This window comes from Aegilops tauschii, chromosome 3 (genome assembly GCF_002575655.3).
Source record: "Aegilops tauschii subsp. strangulata cultivar AL8/78 chromosome 3, Aet v6.0, whole genome shotgun sequence".
Classification (NCBI taxonomy): domain Eukaryota; kingdom Viridiplantae; phylum Streptophyta; class Magnoliopsida; order Poales; family Poaceae; genus Aegilops; species Aegilops tauschii.
This window is the reverse complement of record NC_053037.3, coordinates 507,573,369-507,598,037: the sequence shown is the minus strand read 5'-3', so window position 1 is coordinate 507,598,037 and position 24,669 is coordinate 507,573,369. Positions and strand designations below refer to the sequence as shown.

Here is a 24,669-nt window from a genome sequence, read left to right as displayed (position 1 = left end):
ACTGCACACCCATAGGATCCTCACCCACGACGCACCAGTTTGTCACAGTCAAGCCACGGTAAATCAACTCCTTTTGGAATTCTGAGCACTCTTGATTGTACTGATGCAACAACAAGTATTATAGTTCTTTCACAACAATTGAATATTTCCATATTGATTTTGTACTAATAGTGATTGCCCTCAGCCAGTGAAAGATCCAGTTTTTGGATCACCTCATTTTGCAATTCTGGTCTACCTATAATATTTTTTTTGAGTTATCAAGATTGTATCCATGACATGGGGAATATAAATTGCATCATGTAAGCATTTATCTAGACCTTCAGGTACGGTCTGCTTCCAACAACATTGTTTTTAAGTAATGCATCATTGAGAAGACATGATGCTTTCATACTAAATATTTTCTTCATGTCTGCAGACATATCCAAGATGTCGATACATAAGTCACCAATTTTTGAAGAGGGCAATGTCAATATGGGCAGCAAGCTTGATGTTGTGTTTTCCCCCTTGCTCTACCATACACCACTGAAATTTTGCTCCAATGCAATGAATTGTATAAACCGTAGATGCTTGATATTTTTAGTACCCTTTCTGCTACATATTCAATACTGTTGAAAGCTTTTGAATGCTCAGTCTGAGGAGTGAGCTCACATTACACACCATAGAGTAGATCGAGAAGTTTCAGTCTCTTTCCTCTTGTTCTGAAGAGTGCTACCATAAAAGTGCCATATTGTTGACATAAAAATTAGTTTTCAGCAACTCTGACATACCACTTCTAAACATTGTAAAGCAGACAGGTTGTACGAGTGAAAAAATGTCGGCGTGAGGTATGGCTATGGAGGCAACGAGACGATTTCTTTAGCCTGAGACATTGTGATGGGGAGCTTCCTGTTAAGAGATTCTTTTGTGTAACTCTTAGCCACTGAATCTGGTATTATGGATGGACATGATTGATTGTGTCAAACATGAGTCGTGTTTTGGGTATCGTGTCAAACATGAGTCGTTTGTATGGTCAACTTGGACAAAACATGATCATTTATTTTCAAATTTATTAAGTCATTATCTTATAGTACTAACACATGATTTTTTTCCTCATACAAATATATCAAAACATAATATTTTTATTCATAAAGATTACTCAAGTTATGATTCTCTGACTATTAGTTTGGTGGATACCATGCAAAAAAATCTACAAATGCATAAAAAAATCAATCCGAATATCGAATTATAAGAAGACGTGCATTGCACGTGCATACTAACTAGTTGGTGAGAAAAGCGAATATCTATTTCAGGAAAAAAACTTTCATGGAAAATAAATAGAGAGAAATAAAACAGAGAGAAAAATGGAGTGGGATGAAATAACTAAGACAGAGAAAAAAACTAAAAAATAAATCGACGCCTGAGAGATTCGAACTCTCGCGGGGAAACCCCATGTACTTAGCAGGCACACGCCTTAACCACTCGGCCAAAGCGTCTTCGATGGCAGCAATACAACTTTCCATCTTTTAAAAGGCACAACATGTAACCCTGATTCGTTCCCCGAAACCCCCACCAGCCAGGACACAGCAATCAGACCATGGACAGCGGCGGCGTGCGGCCATCGCTTCCGTCCGCGGCGGCGGCGGCGGGAGGAGCCTCCGGCCCGGACGAGCCTCGCGACGCGCGCGCGGTGCGGGAGCTCCTCCGGTCGATGGGGCTCGGCGAGGGCGAGTACGAGCCGCGCGTAGTGCACCAGTTCCTGGACCTGGCCTACCGCTACGTCCGGGACGTGCTCGGCGACGCCCAGGTCTACGCCGACCACGCGGCCAAGCCCCAGCTCGACGCCGACGACGTTCGCCTCGCCATCCAGGCCAAGGTCAACTTCTCCTTCTCCCAGCCGCCGCCCCGCGAGGTATGAGCACGACCAATCTCAGGAAAGAAGTCCACATCACCCCCTGTGGTTTTAGAAACCGACTAACCCACCCCCCTAACTCTGAAACCAGTTAACTAATCCCCTGAGATATCTAATACCAGCCAAGGCACCCCCTAATCCCAATTAGAATGGTATCTGCCGGTGGTTTTGCTTACGTGGCTCTACAGGGTGGCCACGTCGGCTTGGTACTGTGGCGCAGGAGATATCAGCACGGGCCGGCGGCTGTTCCTAATTCATCCAATCCCCAATCCCCAATCTGATAGTTCATCTCTTCCTCTTGCCTTGTTTGTCGCCATGGCCGCCCGCTGAAACTAGTCGTCTTTTTGTTCTCTGGTTCCTCTCCTCCCCTGTTCGCCGCCATGGCCGCCCCTCTCCTCCCCCGATCCCTCATTCTCCCATGACCTGGAAGCTCCCTGAACAAGGACCACCCTCGCCATGGATCAATGGAGCAGCGCAATCTCATCTTGGAGTTCTTGTTCGATGTACATCGTGAGTATTAATTGGGACAGTACAGATGCAGGTATATTGAATTTTAAGCTTTTTTGAAGGCAATGCCCTGTTCTGCTTTCGTTGGGATTTTTTTACAAGTAGAATGCGTCGTTGGTTCAATTTGTTCTCTGTATTACAAGGGAGACAAGGACTAGGTGTTCCCCATCGATTTTGGCTACAAACTATAAAGGTAAAATGCGAGTGGTAATTTAGCTTACATGAATCCTGTATGATACTAACAACATAGCCTTTCTTCAAAAGGAAAAGAGAATAACAGTGGTTGTGTTTTTTGTTGGTTAGTGCAGGCATCTAGGCAAGGAATCCAGACTAGAGATCATCAGAGACGCAGGTCACACGTTGCAGTTGGAGAGGGCAAGAAGGTTAACAATTTCACCAAGTTGTTCTCCTAGATGATCCAAATAGACCTTGATTGGCAGAGCCTGAAACTGAAACCTGCTCAAAGCATCCATAATTGCAGGAAAACTAGACACAGAATCATCCAAGGGGCCCAAATGGTGTATATTATACTCTTTGTAGAGGCATGTACTAATGCTCTTAGAAGAGAGAATTCAGTGAAGTTGAGATTGAGAATCAGTACTTGTAAAAAGTGTTATCTTCTCTTGCTGGTGTTGTTGTCCCAGTTTAGTTGAGAAAAGAGAATTCAGATGAAGCATTTTATTTAGGGAATGTACTTCTGAGTGTAGTTGCATATGCATCAATATATGTAATATGAATGCAATATTTTCTTGTGACATGAATGAAAGCTTTTGTGAATTGGAAGTACTCTGTTGTTGTAACTATCATGGTTGCAAATTGGCAACATCTTATTTACATTTTCCATCATTATTGCAAATTGGCAATAGCAGAATTAATAAACAAGACATGACTACAATTATCTGTCCTGTTTCAGCTTTACTTCGGAAGAATGCATTTTTCTAAACACAGCAGTGAAATCACATAAGAACAAGTCATGCCCACATCGCAAAACAGTACATGTGTCACATAACAGGGAACAAGTGCTACCAGTACCAGTTTTACATAATATAGCATGAACCAGAGCATGCATAATAGTGAATCATGTACCAAAAGTTCATATTTATTTGAATGTAACTAGGTAACTAGCAGTTCAATTATTGTCACATAACCACCATTGGAATCCTGATTGGTTTGGCATTGGCTGAGATCTATTCTTTGCTCTCCCATAGAAAGGTGCAGTGGAAGGACTATTTTGTGAAGTTGAGACCTTCTTCTTCCTATTTGATGGCTTAGATGGAGCTTGCTTTGATGCATGATGGACCAGGAGCTGAACTTTCTTGTGTTGATGGGACATGAGTTTGCTGTATTGAAAAAAATAAATGTGAGCACATTTGCACATGTTAGGAAGAAAATGCAAGTAAAAGGAGAGAGAAAGGGGCCACCTCTGTTCTTGCTTGTTTATCCTTTCTCCTTGTAGTTGCTCTTGTGAAGTTTGCATGCTCTTTATTGCCAGCAGTATTGTTGTTAGTACATTTTCTTTTGTTGTGCCCCTGGGTTCCACAACTTGAACATGTGACCTGAGTGCCTGCACGTGACATTTTTGATGGGTCCCTAGGTTTCTCTCCTTCTTCCTGCCTTCTCTTTGTCTGGGGCCTACCTTTCTGAGTTCTTTTCTTAGGTGGAAGAGGTCTAGGTTTTTCATAAATTAGCCAATCTTCTGGTCCATTCACAGGCTGAAGAACATGATCATAAATTCTGTCGTACTCAGCTATTGAGTAGCAAGGTGAAATGTAGAGATCTAAATCTCTCGAGCAGGTGTAGATTGCACTCACTGCATGACAACAAGGCAAGCCAGAAAGCCACCAATATCTACATGAACATGTCTAGTTTTCTAGATTTACCGTGTATCTCCTGTGCTCACCTTCATGTACTTCAAACCCATCCTTTCCATTCCACAACACTTGACACCTAGCGGATCTCTCAATGTTGACCTTCAATTTCTTAAAAATATTTGGATAAATGGTTCCATGCCACTTCTGAGACTTTGCTCTGTTTTGTTGGATCCTCACAGTGACCTTCTTTCTAATGATTTCCATTGCCGTTACTACAGGGTAGAACCTTGATCTCATGATGGCATTATTAAATGACTCACACATGTTGTTCTCAACTGACTCACAGAAAGAGCCAATCCTAAAGTAGGCCCTACACCAATGCTCTGGCGCGGTTTTCATCATGTCTCTCACACCTTCTACTGTGTTTTGTGCAAGCTTAGCCCTGTTGTAATTGAATTGGCTTCTATCTGATGACTTCGCACATGCCCAGAACATTTTCTGAAAGACCTTGTCCCTGTGTTCTTTTCTCCAATTAGCATAAATGTCTTGCACACATCCTATGCTCTGCTAGGGGCACAATCTCATTTGACTGCCCTGATGAGACCCTACATAAGGAAAGAAAAAATTGACATAAGCAAATAATCTCACATCCATAAGGACAATAGGAGAGTAAGAGAATTAATTCTGTATCATATATGTAATAACAAAAATATGAGTAACAAAAATTTAGCTCACTTTCTGTTGATCAGAGATGAAAACCCATCCTTCACCATTGTTATTTATCTGGAGATCTTTTTGAAGAAACCCAATGAACCAGTACCAGGACTCATAACTCTCAACCTCTACTATTGCCCAAGCTATTGGATACATCTGGTTATTCGCATATCTGCCAATTGCACAAAGCAACTGCCCCTTGAATGCACCCTTCAAAAAACATCCATCTAGCCCCACCACTCTTCTACATCCTGCAAGAAATCCTTTCTTGCAACCATCTAAACACATATACATTCTTTCAAACACATTGATGTTAAGAATTTCTGGATTTAATGTCACTGCGATAGTGCTACCGGGGTTGCTTCTAAGCAACTCAAGCTGATAATCATAAACCCGAGCATACTCACCATCAGATAGATCAATTATCTTCTCCATAACAAGTTTCTTTGCTCGTTTGCATTTGGAGATGGACACATCAGCTACTAGATCCTGAAGAACAGCTTGTTGAATATGCTCTGCCTTCCATGATGGATTGTCCCTGATTTGCCTAAAATACTTCTTTGCAATGACACCACATGTGACCAGCTTGTTGTCCCTTCTTGGAATGCATGTGTGCTCATTATTGTACCTCCATACTAGCAACCAATCAGACCTGCTAGTAATGGACCCATAAATACTCCAAGGACAGCCAGGCCAACTGCATTTTGCACTTACTCTCTTTTTCTCATCTTTTGGAAATAACAAGTGGTGATATGTTTTCAGTCCATACTTGACCAATGCATTCTTGAACTCCCTACTGTCATGGAAGGCCATACCAACAGAGAATAAAGGAATTTCAGAAGTGCTATCATAAACTATGTGCTCCGTCTTCTTCCTCTTAGGCATGTCATCCCCATCACTTGCTTCATCATAAGATAAATCATCTACGCTGTCAAAATAAGGTGTGTATCACCATCACCATCATCAAGCTTGCAATCCTCTGGGACAAGGAAATCCTCTAGCACATCAACTGCTTTGTCATCCTCTTCTCCAAGCATTTTGTTCCTGACCTTGTTCTTGAGGTCCCTTGCATATTTTCTGAATTCAATTGCTTCTTCATCATCAGCAGAACTATTTTCTTCTTCTAAATCAACCTCATAATCACTATCACTGCTTGTGGATTCATCTCCACCCCTTTGTTTCTTTTTCCTTCAGCCACCTTTGATTGTCCTGTTATGGACCTACTTCCCTTCACAACCTTCCTAGAAACTGGCAACTTCTAGGGCCGATGAAATACATGTGCATCTTCAGCTACCTCATGCATCTCCTCTACATTCCTCTGAATTTATCTTCTCTTCTGAACATTGTTCCTCTCGTTGTCTCTCTCCCTGTTCTGCCTGCCGGACAGATAGATAACCGAGTGGTTTCATACCTGCGAAATAACAACAAATAAAACACATATATAAGCGCTCTGCACATATATAAGATTGAATCCCTATGCAATCAAACCCGTGACAAATCACACACATATAAGCCCTCCGGATATGAACTGTTTCAATAGTCAACCTCTAAATTAATGTACAGTCAAGCATAAAACCGTCCTGTTAAAATGAGTGCAGCAGCACAAATTATTATTGCTTCTCAATACTTACAAATTTCTAAAATGTACGTAACAAAGTTTATATGAGTCTAGTCTATTCCAAAATTTAAAATGCTCCCGTCCCGCTCATGCTAAAGGTATGCATGCATCCTGGAATACACAGGGCATTTTGCCAATGTTGATTACTTCTAAAGTACATGCAGACAGGCATCAACCTGGGTTATCGACTGTTAAATCCAGCAAAGGGTCGTTAGTACTAATCACCAAACTGATCGAGGACTATCTAGTTGGCGTCTGACATCTGAATTCAGAAAGGGTCGTTGCAGCCTTGCAGGTGTGCAAGTTTCAATGCATAGTCCACGCAGAGAAGTACGTGTGTGCTGGGCATGGAAGAGCTTAGCGCCTAACCTGGAATCCTGGAGTCGTCGCGCCGCTACCTTCAAGCGGCGATCATCACGTCTTGCCCCGCCGCCGTCTCGTCGAAAGGAAATATGGGAGACGAGGCCCAAACAAACCGGAGGAGCAGTTAAGTCTTCTGCGCCACAATACCAAGCCGACGTGGCCATCCTGTAGAGCCACGTAAGCAAAACCACCGGCAGATACCACTCTAATTGGGATTAGGGGGTGCCTTGGCTGGTATTAGATATCTCAGGGGATTAGTTAACTGGTTTTAGAGTTGGGGGGTGGGTTAGTCGGTTTCTGAAACCACAGGGGGTGATGTGGACTTCTTTCCCAATCTCAGTAAAAACCCTAGAGTATATCTTCGTTAGATTCGGACAAATTACTAGGTTCCGTAGCTTCATTCAATTGGTGAATGACTAGGGCTAGGTGCCACTTTAAACTCTAGATCCAGGACCGGCTTTCCTGTGAACCTATCAGATTCGGAGGGAGTAATGTTGTGGACTCCAATTGGGGATAAGCACTGTAGAGGATGTGATGTGTCGCAGAGGAAACAATCTACTCCCTCCAATTGGAGCACGAAAAATATCTGGTTCTTGGCTGAAATCTCAACGGCTAAGAGTACGAAAAATGATGTGTGCTGTTGAGACTTCAGTTAATTTCTGGTTCTTAGCTGAGAGATATTTTTTGGGGAAAATTTGAATTTTAAATAAGGCTCAACTTCTCGATTAAATGCGTTCCACAATAAGAACACATCAATCAAAGATTCAGACATGGTGTTTAGAAGCCACCATCCGCAACGCAACAGAGAGATTGTGGTTTTTAGTCCTTGAGCTCATGAAATGTCGTTTTTTCTACACTCGTAGGTGTCCGAGGGAACGTGGGATTCGAACCCAGATTCATCTCAATTACTCCCTCTGTAAACAAATATAAGAGCGTTTAGATCACTACTTTAGTGATCTGTACGCTCTTATATTTCTTTACGGAGGGAGTAGTACATTACCAGTACCACTCTACCACTAGGACCAAGATGACTCCTTTATCCTTTAGGAAGTTGGAACTGACAGAACTTTTGCCAGTTTGGTGGGGTAATCAGGGAGTGCCGAGATTTAAATCCCAGTGTGCAGCTAGTAGCAGAAACGAATACCTTCTCGATGTAAGGAAAATCCTATTCTTACGTAAAAATCTTATGAAATCCATGCGTACTGGTTTATTTAATTATTTTGGATTGTTACTGCTCCCACGATCTTAGCAACCGTCACTACAATGAACTGGTACGTAAAACTTTTTGTCGAACCTGTATGTATGAATAGCATTGCTCATGTAAGTTCAATACCAATAGGTGGGAAAAGTCAGAAGTGAAGGTAGCAGAATAGAACCCCTTCTCAAAGTAAAAAAGAAAAAGAAGTAGAGCAAAAGAGCCCTTTCTAACCTCCATCAAGGAAAACCTTCCATATCTGCACACATGATGCAAGGAGACACCAGTTGGGGCAGAACATTGACTTCAGTTCAGTCCATGACACCATATCTTGTTAGGAATGTTCAACTGAGCCCATTTCTTGTTTGGAAAGTTGAATGCTTATCAGCTGAAGGGTCTAAAATCTTAGGAATCATGTGCAACTAGTAGTTCCATATACACAATTTAACCTTTGAGAACCGAGCAAGAAATAAATACCCTCTTCTGTTAGTGCAGAGATGCTGCTTTGTACCAGGACACTCTTCATGGATGGGTCAAGTCAAATAATCACATAGAGGGCTGATAAGGTATCGACTAGGAGGCACTGTAGCCATCACAGATCAGAAAGGTAACGGGGTAGTGGCGAATAGAGATTAGGGGGAGATTTCTTTATTGATAACTTGCATCAGTCACTGCAGCTACGGGACCTTTATATAGGTGACTCAAGACCAGTGTCTTGGATGGATACAGACTTAAAGTGCTGCAGAATGTGACTGCTGCAGGTTCTGTTGAAACGATTCCTAACTTAGGGAACAAAAGATTAATTGAACTCTTAGCCTATTCCAACTCAGGTGTGTCTGCTGTAGCCTCTGGGTTTACTCCTCCGATATGGAATTCCCCACATAACACTCTGTAATACGGTTACCTACCAATTCATTGGTACACTGGTTCCCCCCACTCCCACCTCTCCAAATCTTCAGGAACAGGCTAAGCGTAGTAGAAAATAATGTTTTGGAATGCATGGCTGGTCTTATATAGAAACATGAAATGAACAGGGTATGATTCTCAATGTGTATGAGGCTGGCATCTGAAGATAATACCTAAAATGTTGATGAATCATATTAGGCAGTAAACGGATATTAGAGATTGAGGGTCACTCACAAGTTTACTCACTTTTGGGTTAGCTGGTAAGTGCTACTAAACAAGATCTTGCGTATATAAACGCTATGAACAACTCTTGTGGCTATGCTTTGAATTCAAGTGCTTGTTTTATGTTTTATCAGATCCCTGGAAACTCTAGCTGACACAAAGTACTCTGTATGCATAGGTGGTTGACAAAGTAATTTTGCTGATGTCACAGGTTCTACTTGAGTTGGCACGCAGCCGGAACAAGATCCGGCTGCCCAAGTCTATCGCTCCACCTGGCTCGATTCCTCTTCCACCTGAGCAGGACACTTTGTTAAGTGAAAACTACCAGCTCCTACCCGCACTGAAGCCACCAACTCAGACTGAAGAAGCAGAAGATGACAACGAGAGAGCCGACGCAATCCCTGCCAATCCCAGTTCAAACTATTCGCAGGATCAGAGAGGCAGCGAGCAACATCAGCCTCAGAGCCAGAGCCAGAGGGTTTCTTTCCAACTGAACGCGGTGGCTGCCGCGGCTGCAAAACGCCCTCTAGTGACAATTGATCAGTTGAGCATGGGCTAACTAACTGATGCCTGTGCAGCTTGCTGGGACCGCCCTTTCTGGCTAGCGCCCTCCTATTCCACCATGAAAAAATGCTGATTGTTGAGGAAAGGGAGCAGCCTTGCAAGTAGTGTAAGTAGTAGCCGTGCACCTCTGGTTAATTAATTTCTGACTTTTTGATTTTGTATATCTTGTCGAACTTGAGTTGTCCCGTCGTTGTTTCTGAATGCTAAATCGGTGTTTCTATTGCGACTGTGTTCCTATTATGCTTTTGGTGGCATGTGGCACATATTTGGTTGGTTAAATTGACGACCTAACAATACATGAACACCCCTACTAACGGTACAATATAGAAATAAATCAATTTTTTTGAATCAATATAGAGATAAATCTGTAGTTCACTATTTTTGTCTTTTTATATCAGCGTTTGCTGTTAATGCTAGGGCTAGTAGGACGTACTGATACCTTCTGTGCGTAGACCATGGATCAGTTATTGTGAAATCAAAATCCAAACAGCACAGCCCGTCTAGCTCAGTTGGTAGAGCGCAAGGCTCTTAACCTTGTGGTCGTGGGTTCGAGCCCCACGGTGGGCGACCTCTTATTTTTTTTCCCACTCCCTAGGAATCGATTTCCATGTGCAATGTTATGATGAATCAGCTTGTAATTTGTACGCAGGAACCTACTCTTTGCTCAGGCTGTGTTGGAATAGTTTCTTTTTTTCGAAATACTTCTTGTATTACTCAATCAGGGAATACAATTACGTTCCGAAACCTGACCCAAGCCACACAACAGTTTGCCCTTGAGATCTATCAAAATTTGCCAAATCATGACTATAAAAATTCTAAGTGCAGTGTATATGAGTAATGCACAAGAACTACGGGAAAAGCTCTCCTTGATATATATTTTTATCAACAAAGCGTACTTCAATCTGTTGACATCTCTGCTTCTCACCATATGTTGACCTCTTCCAAACAATCCGACTCCACATCAATAGGAAGGTTACTACATTGCAAGGCCAGCATCAATCCTTCTCTGATTGCCAAAATTTCAGATTCAAACACATCATTGCATGAGAATAGGTGTGTGCACGGACAAAAAATGATGCCACCGGAAGCATCCCTTAAAATCATGCACGTCCCTCCAATACCATCCAAAAAAGGAACCCTTAACATTAAGTTTATCCCGGCCATAAAGTGGAAACTTCCATACGCTGTGATCCATGGAAGGTCCATTACTGTATGTCGATATCACATGTCGATAGAATGTTTGAACATGAGCTTTTCCTTTTGCATGGTCTGCACTTGGATCGAAAGCAATAGAATGCAAGGTAGACACATAGCTGGAGAGGAACCTTGTAGACACATCAACGGGCGGGGCTGGCTCTGAGTGCACAATTTCGTTTCTGACGTACCATATCCGTCACAACTGCATAAGGAACCGAACCCTAGTTGAATCGTCCAGCCCGCACACAATCTGGGCAAACAATCATAGCAAGGTCTTATACTAGTAAGTCCAAGTAAAGTCCATTCAGATGCCATGACATGCCGAAGCGATATAGCATGTGTGCATCTACATAAAGTATGATAGGAATGCTCCTCCTCAACGTCACATATAGGGCACATGGCGTAGGTCTCCAAGTGACGCACCTTTTTGTTGCTCCAGGTAGCTAATGATTTAGTTGCAAGACGCCAAGGTAAGCACTTTCAAAGGCGTGGAACAAGACCAAATAGCTTTCCAAACAGCAGACCTATCAATGTAGTCCAAGCAATGTAGTCTTCGCCAAGTCCATGAAAAGGTTGAATTTTCTGGATCTCACAAACGTCAACGTGGAGAAAAATTGATGAAGCTTTGTGCTGTCCTAGTTACCTTTGTGGTCCATAAGCTTAGAGATCCACTTAAATCTACACCGACCCTTTGCTGAAATCAACCCACCAATAGGCTCCTGTGCAATCCAACGATTGGTCCAAATCCTATTTTTTACCATTGGCAATCTTTCAAACAAGACATTTTTTCATGAGTTCAAGGCCATGACAAACAGCTTGGTGAGTTTGACTTGCGGGTTCTGAAATTTACCTTTAGACATTTTCCATCAGGTGTGGGCAATTGATGTCGCCTGAAGCTACGTGGGTATTTTCCCAAAGAGGAAGGGATGATGCATCACAACGGCGGTAGGTATTTCCCTCAGATATGAAACCAAGGTTATCGAACCAGTAGGAGAACCAAGCAACACAACGTAAACAACCCCTGCACACAAATAACAACACCTCGCAACCCGACGTGTTAAAGGGGTTGTCAATCCCTTTCGGGGTACGGCGCCAGAAACGGTGCGTGGACGGGAGAAAACTGTAATAGATTGAAATAATAGATCGCAAATAAAATAAAGTGCAGCAAAGTATTTTTGGTTTAATAGATCTGAATAAAAAGAGCAAATAAAATAGATCGCAAAGCAAATATATGAGAAAGAAGACTCGGGGGACGTAGGTTTCACTAGTGGCTTCTCTCGAGAAAATAGCAAACGGTGGGTAAACAAATTACTGTTGGGCAATTGATAGAACTTCAAATAATTATGACGATATTCAGGCAATGATCATTACATAGGCATCACGTCTAAGATTAGTAGACCGACTCCTGCCTGCATCTACTACTATTACTCCATGCATCGACCGCTATCCAGCATGCATCTAGTGTATTAAGTTCATGGAAAAACGGAGTAATGCAATAAGAACGATGACATGATATAGACAAGATCCGTTTATCTATTGTGGCAGATATAGATCCCATCTTTTTATCCTTAGTAGCAACGATACATACGTGTCGGTTCCCTTTCTGTCACTGGGATCAAGCACCGTAAGATCGAACCCACTACCGGGCACCTCTTCCGATTGCAAGATAAATAGATCAAGTTGGCCAAACAAAACCCAAATATCAGAGAAGAAATACGAGGCTATAAGAGATCAAAGAAACTCAAATAACTTTCATGGATATAAAAAGATATAACTGATCATAAACTCGAAGTTCATCAGATCCCAACAAACACACCGCAAAAAGGGTTACATCATATGGATCTCCAAGAGACCATTGTATTGAGAATCAAAAGAGAGAGAGGAAGCCATCTAGCTACTAACTACGGACCCGAAGGTCTACAAAGAACTACTCACGCATCATCAGAGAGGCACCAATGGAAGTGGTGAACCCCTCTGTGATGGTGTCTAGATTGGATCTGGTGGTTCTGGACTCTGCGGCGGCTGGATGAATATTTCGTCGACTCCCCTAGGGTTTCTGGATTTTTGGGATATTTATAGAGCAAAGAGGCGGTCCGGGGGGCACCCGAGGTGGGCACAACCCACCAGGGCGCGCCTGGGCCTCCTGGCAAGCCCTGGTGGGTTGTCCCCTCCTCGGGACTCCCCCCAGGTGCAACCAGGGCCCGTTGTGTTCCTTCTGGCCCATCAAAATTCTCCGTAAAGTTTCGGGGCATTTGGACTCGGTTTGATATTGATTTCCTGCGATGTAAAAAACATGGAAAACAGCAACTGGCACTATGTCAATAGGTTAGTACGAAAAAATGATATAAAATGATTATAAAACATCCAAGATTGATAATAAAATAGCATGAAACAATCAAAAATTATAGATACGTTGGAGACATATCAGCAATCCGAGATACTTCACTTCAAAACCGGACATGACAACATGGAGGCCACCCTTAACAGAATACATGGAGTCATCCGGACATGAGTTACCAAACAGAACAAAACATTTGTCAGGGGTAATGAGTTGCCCAGTGGCAAGTCCATAGGCATCCAATATGTTTTTAATATGGGTGGCCTACTGAACACATGCTTTAAAGAACAACAAAGTATCATCGGCCAATAGCAAATGTGAAATATCTGAAGCCTACCTTGTGATTTTCAAAGGAGTAATATTATCTGATGCAATTCCTTGGTTTATGAGAGCAGAGAGACCATCAGCAATAAGCAAAAACAAATAAGGGGATAATGGATCACCTTTCTGAAGGCCACACGTCAGTGCAAAAGAATCCAAGATGGCTCCATTAATTTTTACAGAATATCCCATTGAGGTCACACAACACATTATCCTTTTGACCCAACGGTGAGCAAAGCCAAGCTTTTGCATTGTTTTCCTAAGGTAATTCCAGTAAACCCGATCATATGATTTGGAGAGATCAAGTTTGTAGGCACAAAAACTCCACCTGGGATCCTTCTCCTGTTTGATGTGGTGAATGCACTCAAACGCCACATGTTCATTAGCAGTGATCATACGGCCTGGTATAAAGGCACTCTCGGAAGGAGAAATTATATCCAGCACGGGCCTAAGCCTATTAATTACCAGGCATTTGGAGACAACGTTATAAACCATATTACATAAGGTAATAGGCAAAAATTAGTGATTTTATCGGATTATGGATTTTCGGAATCATGACAATTACTATATCATTAACCTCAGGTGGCATGACGTTGGTCCGAAAAAATTTCTTGACAGCTGCAATAACAGTCTCCTTGAAAGACCAGTTGTGCTAAAAAAGCGAGCTGGGAGCCATTAGGCCCCGACGCCAAGGGGCCAATCTAAAATAATGCGTCCGCATTTTCTTTGTCAGAGAAATCACCACATAACCGGTCATTGTCTCCGGGCCCGTAGAAGGATTCGATACGTCTATTTTGCATCATGTTTTCTTACTATTATTTTTATTGTTTTGAAGTTATATTTCACTTTGTGATGCAATTCTAATGTATTTTCTCTCTTAAAATGCAAGGTACACCAAAACAGGGAGATTGTCGGCAGCTGGAATTCTGACCTGAAAAAGATACAACAGAGATAGCTATTCTGCGGAGCTCCAAATGACCTGAAAATTTATGAAGAATTAGTTTGGAATATATAAAAAATAGTGGAAGGAAAAGGTACTAGAAAGGATCCTCGATGGGGCCATAAGCCTAGGGGCGTGCCCTACTATCAGTACTAAAACCAGCAGATCTCGGGTAGGGGGTCCCGAGCTATGGATCTGGGAATGATGGGTAACAGGAGACAAAGGACACAATGTTTACCCAGGTTTGGGCCCTCTCGAAGAGGTAAAACCCTACGTCATGCTTTGATTGTATTGATGATGAAGTATCGAGTACAGGATGATCTACCTCAAGATCGTATGTTGTGTTCTAAACCCTAAGAGCATCTCCAGCCGTTGCCCCCCCCCCCCCCCCAGGACGCATAAAAATCACCCCCTGGGGGCGAGCCGGCGATACAATCGGCGCTGGGGGCGTTTCCCCCCCAGTCGCCGACCCCCCACGGCCGTTTTTCATTTTTTAACCCCAACCGCCGCGCACTTCCCCTCCCCCGGGCCCGCCGGTCATTGCCCCTAGCGCGCCCCTCGCTCGCCTCCTTCCTCGCCGACGCCGCCGGCAAGTTGAAAATGATACATACATAGTTCACCATAGCATACATTATGAAAATGATACATAGATAGTTCACCATAGCAAAGCCTGTTAAAATAAAAGATCAACTACTCGTCGTTTTCCGGCTCCGACTCGGTAATGTCCTCCTCCGACGTCTACAAGTAGGCGTCAGCATACCGCTCGTCCTCGGAGTCCCAGGACGACGCTTCTCCTAGCTTCATGTTCAATTGAGCGGCCTGCTTCCGCACATGCTTGTCCTCCCGATAGGCGGCTCGCTCCTTCCTCCTCGGCTCCCTCTCCGTCCTCCGTTGCTTGTAAAACTGGTGCTCGTTGACGATGTCCTGCGGGAAGCATTCGCGCCACTCCGCCATGGCTTCCACGTCCATCTCCGCGATCGCTAGGTGACGTTGCCGCCTCCGGTTGTCACGATGATCCTCGTCGGTGAAAAGCCGCGGGAGATGCGCGAGATCCTGCGCGCGCTGGCTCGTCAACACGTCGGGGAAATTCATATCCCAACGAGGCTGCCGGAGGCGCCACGCCGCCGCGTCGTACGCACGGGCCGCCTCCTCTGCGGTGTCGAAGGTGCCGAGACTGAGCCGTTTTTCGCCGAACGAGATTTCGGAGGAGAAGACGCCGGAGCGGCGCTCGCGGACTCCGTGGAAATCAGCAGCGCCCAGGCGGCGCATCGACATGGTGGCGCAGAGGCGAGAAAGAGAGGAGGCACGCAGGAGCGCCGATGAGGAGAGGAGAGGAGAGGGGAAGTGTGCGTCCACCGGCGGGGGGTAGGCTTTTTATAGCCGCGGGCGGGCGGCGTCCGCGTGGCCGCCGGGCATACGCGTGGCGCCGCGCCTTCACTGCGCCGCCCGTGAGGCATCAATGGATGCTGACCGGCGCGGCAGCGCGCCGCAGCTTTGGCATTGATCCCCCTCCCCCGTGGGAACCGAGGCGATGAGGACGACGAAGCGACGAGAAGCACCGTGTCGCTGACTCGGGGGCCCGCGTTTAGTTCGCGCCAAAACCGTTTCACCCGGCGCCCCCGAGCGCCCCCCAGCGCGCCGGGTTCGGCTTGGGTCCGCCGACGCCAAATTCGGCCCGAGCCGGCAAAAAATGGGCTTCTGGGGGCGTGGCTGGGCCGATTTTTGTGCGCCGGCGTGAAAATATCGCCTGGGGAGGGCGTGTTGGGGGCGCGGCTGGAGATGCTCTAAGGCTGGTAATTGTAATTGTGCCTCTACAGACCAAACCCCCTGGTTTATATAGGTACCAAAGGTATCTAGGGTTACATACGGTCGGTTGCCAACTAGGAATAAACACACCGACAGCTGGAGTTGTCCTTGAAGTATACGCCCAGTCTTCGGCAGTGTCCGTCTTGATCACATCTGTGTTCGAGGCCTCCAGAGTTCTTCCTTATAGAGATTGGCGGGTTGTAAGCTTGGCCCGTGGACTGTGGGCCGACTAGGTTGGGACCCCCTAGTCCAGAACATCGTCAGTAGCCCCTGAACTTGTCTTCGAAGCTGAGGAGGTAAGGTCCATCCTCGAACTAGTGTTTTCGGCTTGTAGTCTTCGACTTGGCAGGCGAGTTCTTTCTCTAGCTAGCTTTTATTCAGATCCAAGATCTCCTTCATTTAAAGCAATTATTGAGCTTCCTCTTAACGGGATTACCCGCCGACACATGTTTCAAGGGCCGTTGGCACCCGAAGTCCTAAGATAGCTTAGCCTCAAAGGCCTGCCGCGCAGGTGTGAACAGTGGTCCTTGCGTGACAACTTTTACCGAACCGTCACCCCCTATGGCGCTAAGTGAGCCAGTCGTTGTTGAATCGCGGTGCGAGGCAGCTTTCCCATTGGCATGTCTCATCCATGCAGAAATTGTCCTCCCTTTTTCAGGGGTTATCATTAACGAATTGTTTCACCCAATGTGCGCATAACAACACGAAAGGTTGGAACGTGGTGATTTATCCAGCGTAGTAGGGGGACTCTTGGTCTTTCACTGACCTATAAAATCAAGGGGTGGTAAGCCTACTTTGCACCATTGCTCAAAGCCTCCAGGGCTCAAGCGCTCCAGATTCATTCCCAAACCTCTAAGCCCTTTACAGTGCCTGCATGCCCTCACCAGCTATGGTTGATGCCGAACTGAATGGCAAGTGGGTGGCCTCCAAAATGTCATGGAGGGCACCATCAACGAACTCTGAGCCCCTGGTTACAAACCTGCCGGAGCAGCATGTCAGACGTCGGAGCCCGGTCAGCGCATCCCTACTCCCAATCCAGGGGATAGGGTGGTCTTCGTCCCCCACCTCATGCGAGGTCTGGGGTTCCCCCTCCATCCCTTTGTGAGGGGGCTGATATTCTTCTATGGGCTAGAATTCCACCACCTAGACCCAAATTACATTGTCCACGTCGCAGTGTTCATCACCGTCTATGAAGCTTTCCTCCGCATCGAGCCACACTTCGGCTTGTGGCTGGAGATATTTAGCATCAAGCCGGAGAGCAGCGGCGCCCCGCTTGCCGAATGCGGCGGGGCGATGATAAGTAAACTCCAGTAGGCGATCTGTCTAGAAGGCGTCTTCATGGAGACGATTAAGGTGTGGCACCGAGAGTGGTTCTATATCACCGAGCTGCCCGCCGAAGGCCAACGGGGGATCCCCGCCTTTACGACCGAGCCTATGAGGAGATTGGTCTCCTGGATGAGGAGATACCTCGATCGGGGAAACCCAAGCAAGGTGGAAACGCTCCCAAAGAGGCTCAAATCACAGATTGGGCACGACATCAAGCTAGTAGATGTGATTGACGTCGTGCTTCAGCGTCCCAATCTTCCCCTCCAACTCCGGGCCAGCACGATGTGGATGTACAACACCGAAGACACGATACGATGCATAAGTTTTTCCGCGCCGATCTGGACGACATGTGGGCGATGCTATTTAAGTCGTCCAAAAACATGTTTGCTACCTCCTGAGCACTGCGTTGGTTTTCCCTTGAAGAGGAAAGGGTGATGCAGTAAAGTAGCGTAAGTATTTCCCTCAGTTTTTGAGAACCAAGGTATCAATCCAGTAGGAGACCACGCTCAAGTCCCACACACCTACAGAAACAAATAAGAACCTTGCAACCAACGCGATAAAGGGGTTGTCAATCCCTTCACGGCCACTTGCAAAAGTGAGATCTGATAGAGATGATAAGATAATATTTTCGTATTTTTATGATAGAAACTAAAAGTAAAGAAAGCAAAATAAATGGTAATAGAAATAACGGTAGGTTAATATGATAGAGAATAGACCCGGGAGCCATAGGTTTCACTCGTGGCTTCTCTCAAGATAGCATAAGTATTACGGTGGGTAAACAAATTACTGTCGAGCAATTGATAGAATTGAGCATAGTTATGAGAATATCTAGGTATGATCATGTATATAGGCATCACGTCCATGACAAGTACACCGACTCCTGCCTGCATGTACTACTATTACTCCACACATCGACTGCTATCCAGCATGCATCTAGAGTATTAAGTTCATAAGAACGGAGTAACGCTTTAAGCAAGATGACATGATGTAGAGGGATAAACTCATGCAATATGATGTAAACCCCATCTTTTTATCCTCGATGGCAACAATACAATACGTGTCGTTTCCCCTTCTGTCACTAGGATCGAGCACCGCAAGATTGAACCCAAAGCTAAGCATTTCTCCCATTGCAAGAAAGATCAATCTAGTAGGCCAAACCAAACTGATAATTCGAAGAGACTTGCAAAGATAACCAATCATACATAAAAGAATTCATAGGAGATTTAAATATTATTCATAGATAATCTTGATCATAAACCCACAATTCATCGGATCTCGACAAACACACCGCAAAATAAGATTACATCGAATAGATCTCCAAGAGAATCGAGGAGAACTTTGTATTGAGATCCAAAGAGAGAGAAGAAGCCATCTAGCTAATAACTATGGACCCGAAGGTCTGAGGTAAACTACTCACACATCATCGGAGAGGCTATGATGTTGATGTAGAAGCCCTCCGTGATCGATGCCCCTTCCGGCGGAGCGCCGGAAAAGGCCCCAAGATGGGATCTCACGGGCACAGAAGGTTGCGGCGGTGGAAATAGGGTTTTTGCTCCGTATCTGATGTTTTCGGGGTACGTAGGTATATATAGGAGGAAGAAGTAGGTCGGTGGAGCTACGAGGGGCCCACGAGGGTGGAGGGGGCGCCCAGGGGGTAGGCGCGCCCCCCTGCCTCGTGGCCTCCTCGTTGATTGCTTGACGTCCACTCCAATTCCTCTGGATCACGTTTGTTCCAAAAATCACGTTCCCGAAGGTTTCATTCCGTTTGGACTCCGTTTGGTATTCCTTTCCTTCGAAACACTAAAATAGGCAAAAAAAACAGCAATTTGGGCTGGGCCTCCGGTTAATAGGTTTGTCCCAAAAATAATATAGAAGTGTATAATAAAGTCCATGAAACGTCCAAAATAGAATATATAATAGCATGGAACTATCAAAAATTATAGATACGTTGGAGACGTATCAAGCATCCCCAAGCTTAATTCCTGCTCGTCCTCGAGTAGGTAAATGATAAAAACAGAATTTTTGATGTGGAATGCTACTTAGCATAATTTTTAATGTAATTCTCTTAATTGTGGCATGAATATTCAGATCCGAAAGATTCAAGATAAACGTTTAATATTGACATAAAAATAATAATACTTCAAGCATACTAACAAAGCAATCATGTCTTCTCAAAATAACATGGCCAAAGAAAGTTATCCCTACAAAAGCATATAGTCTGGCTATGCTCTATCTTCATCACACAAAGTATTTAATTATGCACAACCCCGATGACAAGCCAAGCAATTGTTTCATACTTTTGATGTTTCTCAAACTTTTTCAATCTTCACGCAATACATGAGCGTGAGCCATGGACATAGCACTATATGTGGAATAGAATGGTGGTTGTGGAGAAGACAAAAAAGAAGAAGATAGTCTCACATCAACTAGGCGTATCAATGGGCTATGGAGATGCCCATCAATATATATCAATGTGAGTGAGTAGGGATTGCCATGCAATGGATGCACTAGAGCTATAAGTGTATGAAAGCTCAACAAAGGAAACTAAGTGGGTGTGCATCCAACTCGCTTGCTCATGAAGACCTAGGGCATTTTGAGGAAGCCCATCATTGGAATATACAAGCCAAGTTCTATAATGTAAAATTCCCACTAGTATATGAAAGCGACAACATAGGAGACTCTCTATCTTGAAGATCATGGTGCTACTTTGAAGCACAAGTGTGGTAAAAGGATAGTAACATTGTCCCTTCTCTCTTTTTGTCTCATTTTTTTATTTGGGCCTTTTCTCTTTTTTATGGCCTCTTTTTTTTTGTCCGGAGTCTCATCCCGACTTGTGGGGGAATCATAGTCTCCATCATCCTTTCCTCACTGGGACAATGCTCTAATAATGATGATCATCACACTTTTATTTACTTACAACTCAAGAATTACAACTCAATACTTGGAACAAAAATATGACTATATGTGAATGCCTACGGTGGAGTACCGGGATATGCAATGAATCAAGAGTGACATGTATGAAAATTATGAACGGTGGCTTTGCCACAAATACGATGTCAACTACATGATCATGCAAAGCAATATGACAATGATGGAACGTGTCATAGTAAACGGAACGGTGGTAAGTTGCATGGCAATATATCTCGGAATGGCTATGGAAATGCCATAATAGGTAGGTATGGTGGCTGTTTTGAGGAAGGTAATGGTGGGTGTATGGTACCGGTGAAAGTTGCGCGATACTAGAGAGGCTAGCAATGGTGGAAGGGTGAGAGTGCGTATAATCCATGGACTCAACATTAGTCATAAAGAACTCACATACTTATTGCAAAAATATATTAGTTATCGAAACAAAGTACTACGCGCATGCTCCTAGGGGGATAGATTGGTAGGAAAAGACCATCGCTCGTCCCCGACCGCCACTCATAAGGAAGACAATCAATAAATAAATCATGCTCTGACTTCATCACATAACGGTTCACCATACGTGCATGCTACGGGAATCACAAACTTTAACACAGGCATTTCTCAAATTCACAACTACGCAACTAGCATGACTCTAATATCACCATCTTCATATCTCAAAACAATTATCAAGTATCAAACTTCTCCTAGTATTCAACACACTTATAAGAAAGTTTTTACTAATCTTGGATGCCTATCATATTAGGACTAATTTCACAATTTAAGCAAATTACCATGCTGTTTTGTCGGACTCTCAAAATAATATAAGTAAAGCATGATAGAACAATAATTTCTATAAAATAAAACCACAACCGTGCTCTAAAAGATATAAGTGAAGCACTAGAGAAAAAACTATATAGCTCAAAAGATATAAGTGAAGCACATAGAGTATTCTAACAAATTCTGAATCATGCGTGTCTCTCTCAAAAGGTGTGTACAGCAAGGATGATTGTGGTAAACTAAAAAACAAAGACTCAAATCATACAAGACGCTCCAAGCAAAACACATATCATGTGGTGAATAAAAATATAGCTCCAAGTAAAGTTACCGATGGACGAAGACGAAAGAGGGGATGCCTTCCGGGGCATCCCCAAGCTTAGGCTTTTGGTTGTCCTTGAATTTTACCTTGGGGTGCCTTGGGCATCCCCAAGCTTAGGCTCTTGCCAATCCTTGTTCCATAATCCATCAAATCTTTACCCAAAACTTAAAAACTTCACAACACAAAACTTAACAGAAAATCTCGTGAGCTCCGTTAGCGAAAGAAAACAAAACACCACTTAAAGTTACTGTAATGAACTCATTCTTTATTTATATTGGTGTTAAACCTACTGTATTCCAACTTCTCTATGGTTTATAAACTCTTTTACTAGCCATAGATTCATCAAAATAAGCAAACAACACGCGAAAAACAGAATCTGTCAAAAACAGAACAGTCTGTAGTAATCTGTATCTAACGCAAACTTCTGGAACTTACAAAAATCTACCAAAATAGGAAGACCTAGATAATTTTTTTATTGATCTACTGAAATTGGAATCAGTATTTTATCACGTTCTGGTGATTTTAAACAATTGTTTTCGTGAACAGAAAGTTTCTGGAATTTTCAGCAAGATCAAGTAACTATCATCCAAGAAGATCCTATAGGTTTCACTTGGTACAAACACTAATTAAAACATAAAAACACATCTAACCAGAGGCTAGATCAAAGATTTATTGAATAACAGCAAGTAAAAATATTGGGTTGTCTCCCAACAAGCGCTTTTCTTTAAAGCCTTTTAGCTAGGCATTGATAATTTTAATGATGCTCACATGAAAGACAAGAATTGCAGCGCAAAGAGAGCATCATAAAACACGTGACAAACACATCTAAGTCTAACATACTTCCTATGCATAGGCATATTATAAGCAAACAAATTTGCAAGGCAAGCAAAAACTAGCATATGCAAGGAAGAAGAAAGTGACGATAGCAATCTCAACATGAAGAGAGGTAATTTAGTAACATGAAAACTTCTACAACCATATTTTCCTCTCTCATAATAATTACATGTAAGATCATATTCAAATTCGACAATATAGCTATCACATAACATATTCTCTAGATGATCCACATGCATGCAAAGTTGACACTCTTCCAAAATAGTGGGAATAACATAAACTAAAGTCATGACCTCTCCAAACCCACTTTTATCAAAAACTTCATAAGATTGAACATTATCCAAATATGTGGGATCTAAAGTTGACACTCTTCCAAACCCACTTTAAATACTATTGCAAACATTATTATCAATCTCATATTCATGATGGGGCTTAAATAAATTTTCTAGATCATAAGAAGAATCTCCCCAATCATGATCATTGCAACAAGTAGTAGACATAGCAAACTAAGCATCCCCAAGCTTAGGGTTTTGCATATTATTAACACAATTGACATTAATAGAATTTATAATAACATCATTGCAGTCATGCTTTTTATTCAAAGATCTATCGTGAATCACTTCATAAAGCACTTCATCACAATTTTCAGATTCACGGATTTCAAGCAAAACCTTATAAAGATAATCTAGTGCACCCAAATCACTAGGAATTGGTTCATCATAATTGGATCTCTTAAAAAGATTGGCAAGAGGATGAGGATCCATAGATCTTAGGTTCTCTGTTTAGCAATAAATACACAACTATTCCAACCAAACGAGCAAACGAGCCAAGTAAGACATCAAGGCAAACGAAAAGACGAACAGAAGAAGGGCGAAGAAAAGGCAAAGGTGAAGTGGGGGAGAGGAAACGAGAGGCAAATGGCAAATAATGTAATGCGAGGGATAAGAGTTTGTGATGGGTACTTGGTATGTGCTGACTTGTGCGTAGACTCCTCGGCAACAGCGCTAGAAATCCTTCTTGCTACCTCCTGAGCACTGCGTTGGTTTTCCCTTGAAGAGGAAAGGGTGATGCAGTAAATTAGCGTAAGTATTTCCCTCAGTTTTTGAGAACCAAGGTATCAATCCAGTAGGAGACCACGCTCAAGTCCCACACACCTACAGAAACAAATAAGAACCTTGCAACCAACGCGATAAAGGGGTTGTCAATCCCTTCACGGCCACTTGCAAAAGTGAGATCTGATAGAGATGATAAGATAATATTTTCGTATTTTTATGATAAAAACTAAAAGTAAAGAAAGCAAAATAAATGGTAATAGAAATAACGGTAGGTTAATATGATAGAGAATAGACCCGGGAGCCATAGGTTTCACTCGTGGCTTCTCTCAAGATAGCATAAGTATTATGGTGGGTAAACAAATTACTGTCGAGCAATTGATAGAATTGAGCATAGTTATGAGAATATCTAGGTATGATCATGTATATAGGCATCACGTCCGTGACAAGTACACCGACTCCTGCCTGCATGTACTACTATTACTCCACACATCGACTGCTATCCAGCATGCATCTAGAGTATTAAGTTCATAAGAACGGAGTAACGCTTTAAGCAAGATGACATGATGTAGAGGGATAAACTCATGCAATATGATGTAAACCCCATCTTTTTATCCTCGATGGCAACAATACAATACGTGTCGTTTCCCCTTCTGTCACTAGGATCGAGCACCGCAAGATTGAACCCAAAGCTAAGCACTTCTCCCATTGCAAGAAAGATCAATCTAGTAGGCCAAACCAAACTGATAATTCGAAGAGACTTGCAAAGATAACCAATCATACATAAAAGAATTCATAGGAGATTTAAATATTATTCATAGATAATCTTGATCATAAACCCACAATTCATCGGATCTCGACAAACACACCGCAAAATAAGATTACATCGAATAGATCTCCAAGAGAATCGAGGAGAACTTTGTATTGAGATCCAAAGAGAGAGAAGAAGCCATCTAGCTAATAACTATGGACCCGAAGGTCTGAGGTAAACTACTCACACATCATCGGAGAGGCTATGGTGTTGATGTAGAAGCCCTCCGTGATCGATGCCCCCTCCGACGGAGCGC

At 43.4% G+C, this 24,669-nt stretch overlaps 2 protein-coding genes and 2 non-coding genes across 4 annotated transcripts; 2 read left to right on the top strand and 2 right to left on the bottom strand.

The window, feature by feature from the left end:
- Positions 1-249: 249 nt before the first annotated feature.
- LOC109759081 (transcription initiation factor TFIID subunit 9) lies at positions 250-9,783 on the top strand. Its single transcript, XM_045235070.2, has 2 exons — positions 250-1,888; positions 9,436-9,783. The coding sequence occupies exons 1-2, from the start codon at positions 1,574-1,576 to the stop codon at positions 9,781-9,783; spliced, it is 663 nt and encodes a 220-aa protein (XP_045091005.1). The 5' UTR covers positions 250-1,573.
- TRNAS-GCU (transfer RNA serine (anticodon GCU)) lies at positions 1,391-1,472 on the bottom strand. Its single transcript has one exon. It is a non-coding gene; the product is annotated as a tRNA-Ser (tRNA).
- A 499-nt stretch (positions 9,784-10,282) lies between the features above and the next one.
- TRNAK-CUU (transfer RNA lysine (anticodon CUU)) lies at positions 10,283-10,355 on the top strand. The gene has a single exon. It is a non-coding gene; the product is annotated as a tRNA-Lys (tRNA).
- Positions 10,356-15,322: 4,967 nt separating this feature from the next.
- On the bottom strand, positions 15,323-15,859 carry LOC109759079 (uncharacterized). The gene has a single exon (XM_020317917.1). The coding sequence runs from the start codon at positions 15,857-15,859 to the stop codon at positions 15,323-15,325; it is 537 nt and encodes a 178-aa protein (XP_020173506.1).
- Positions 15,860-24,669: the final 8,810 nt, after the last annotated feature.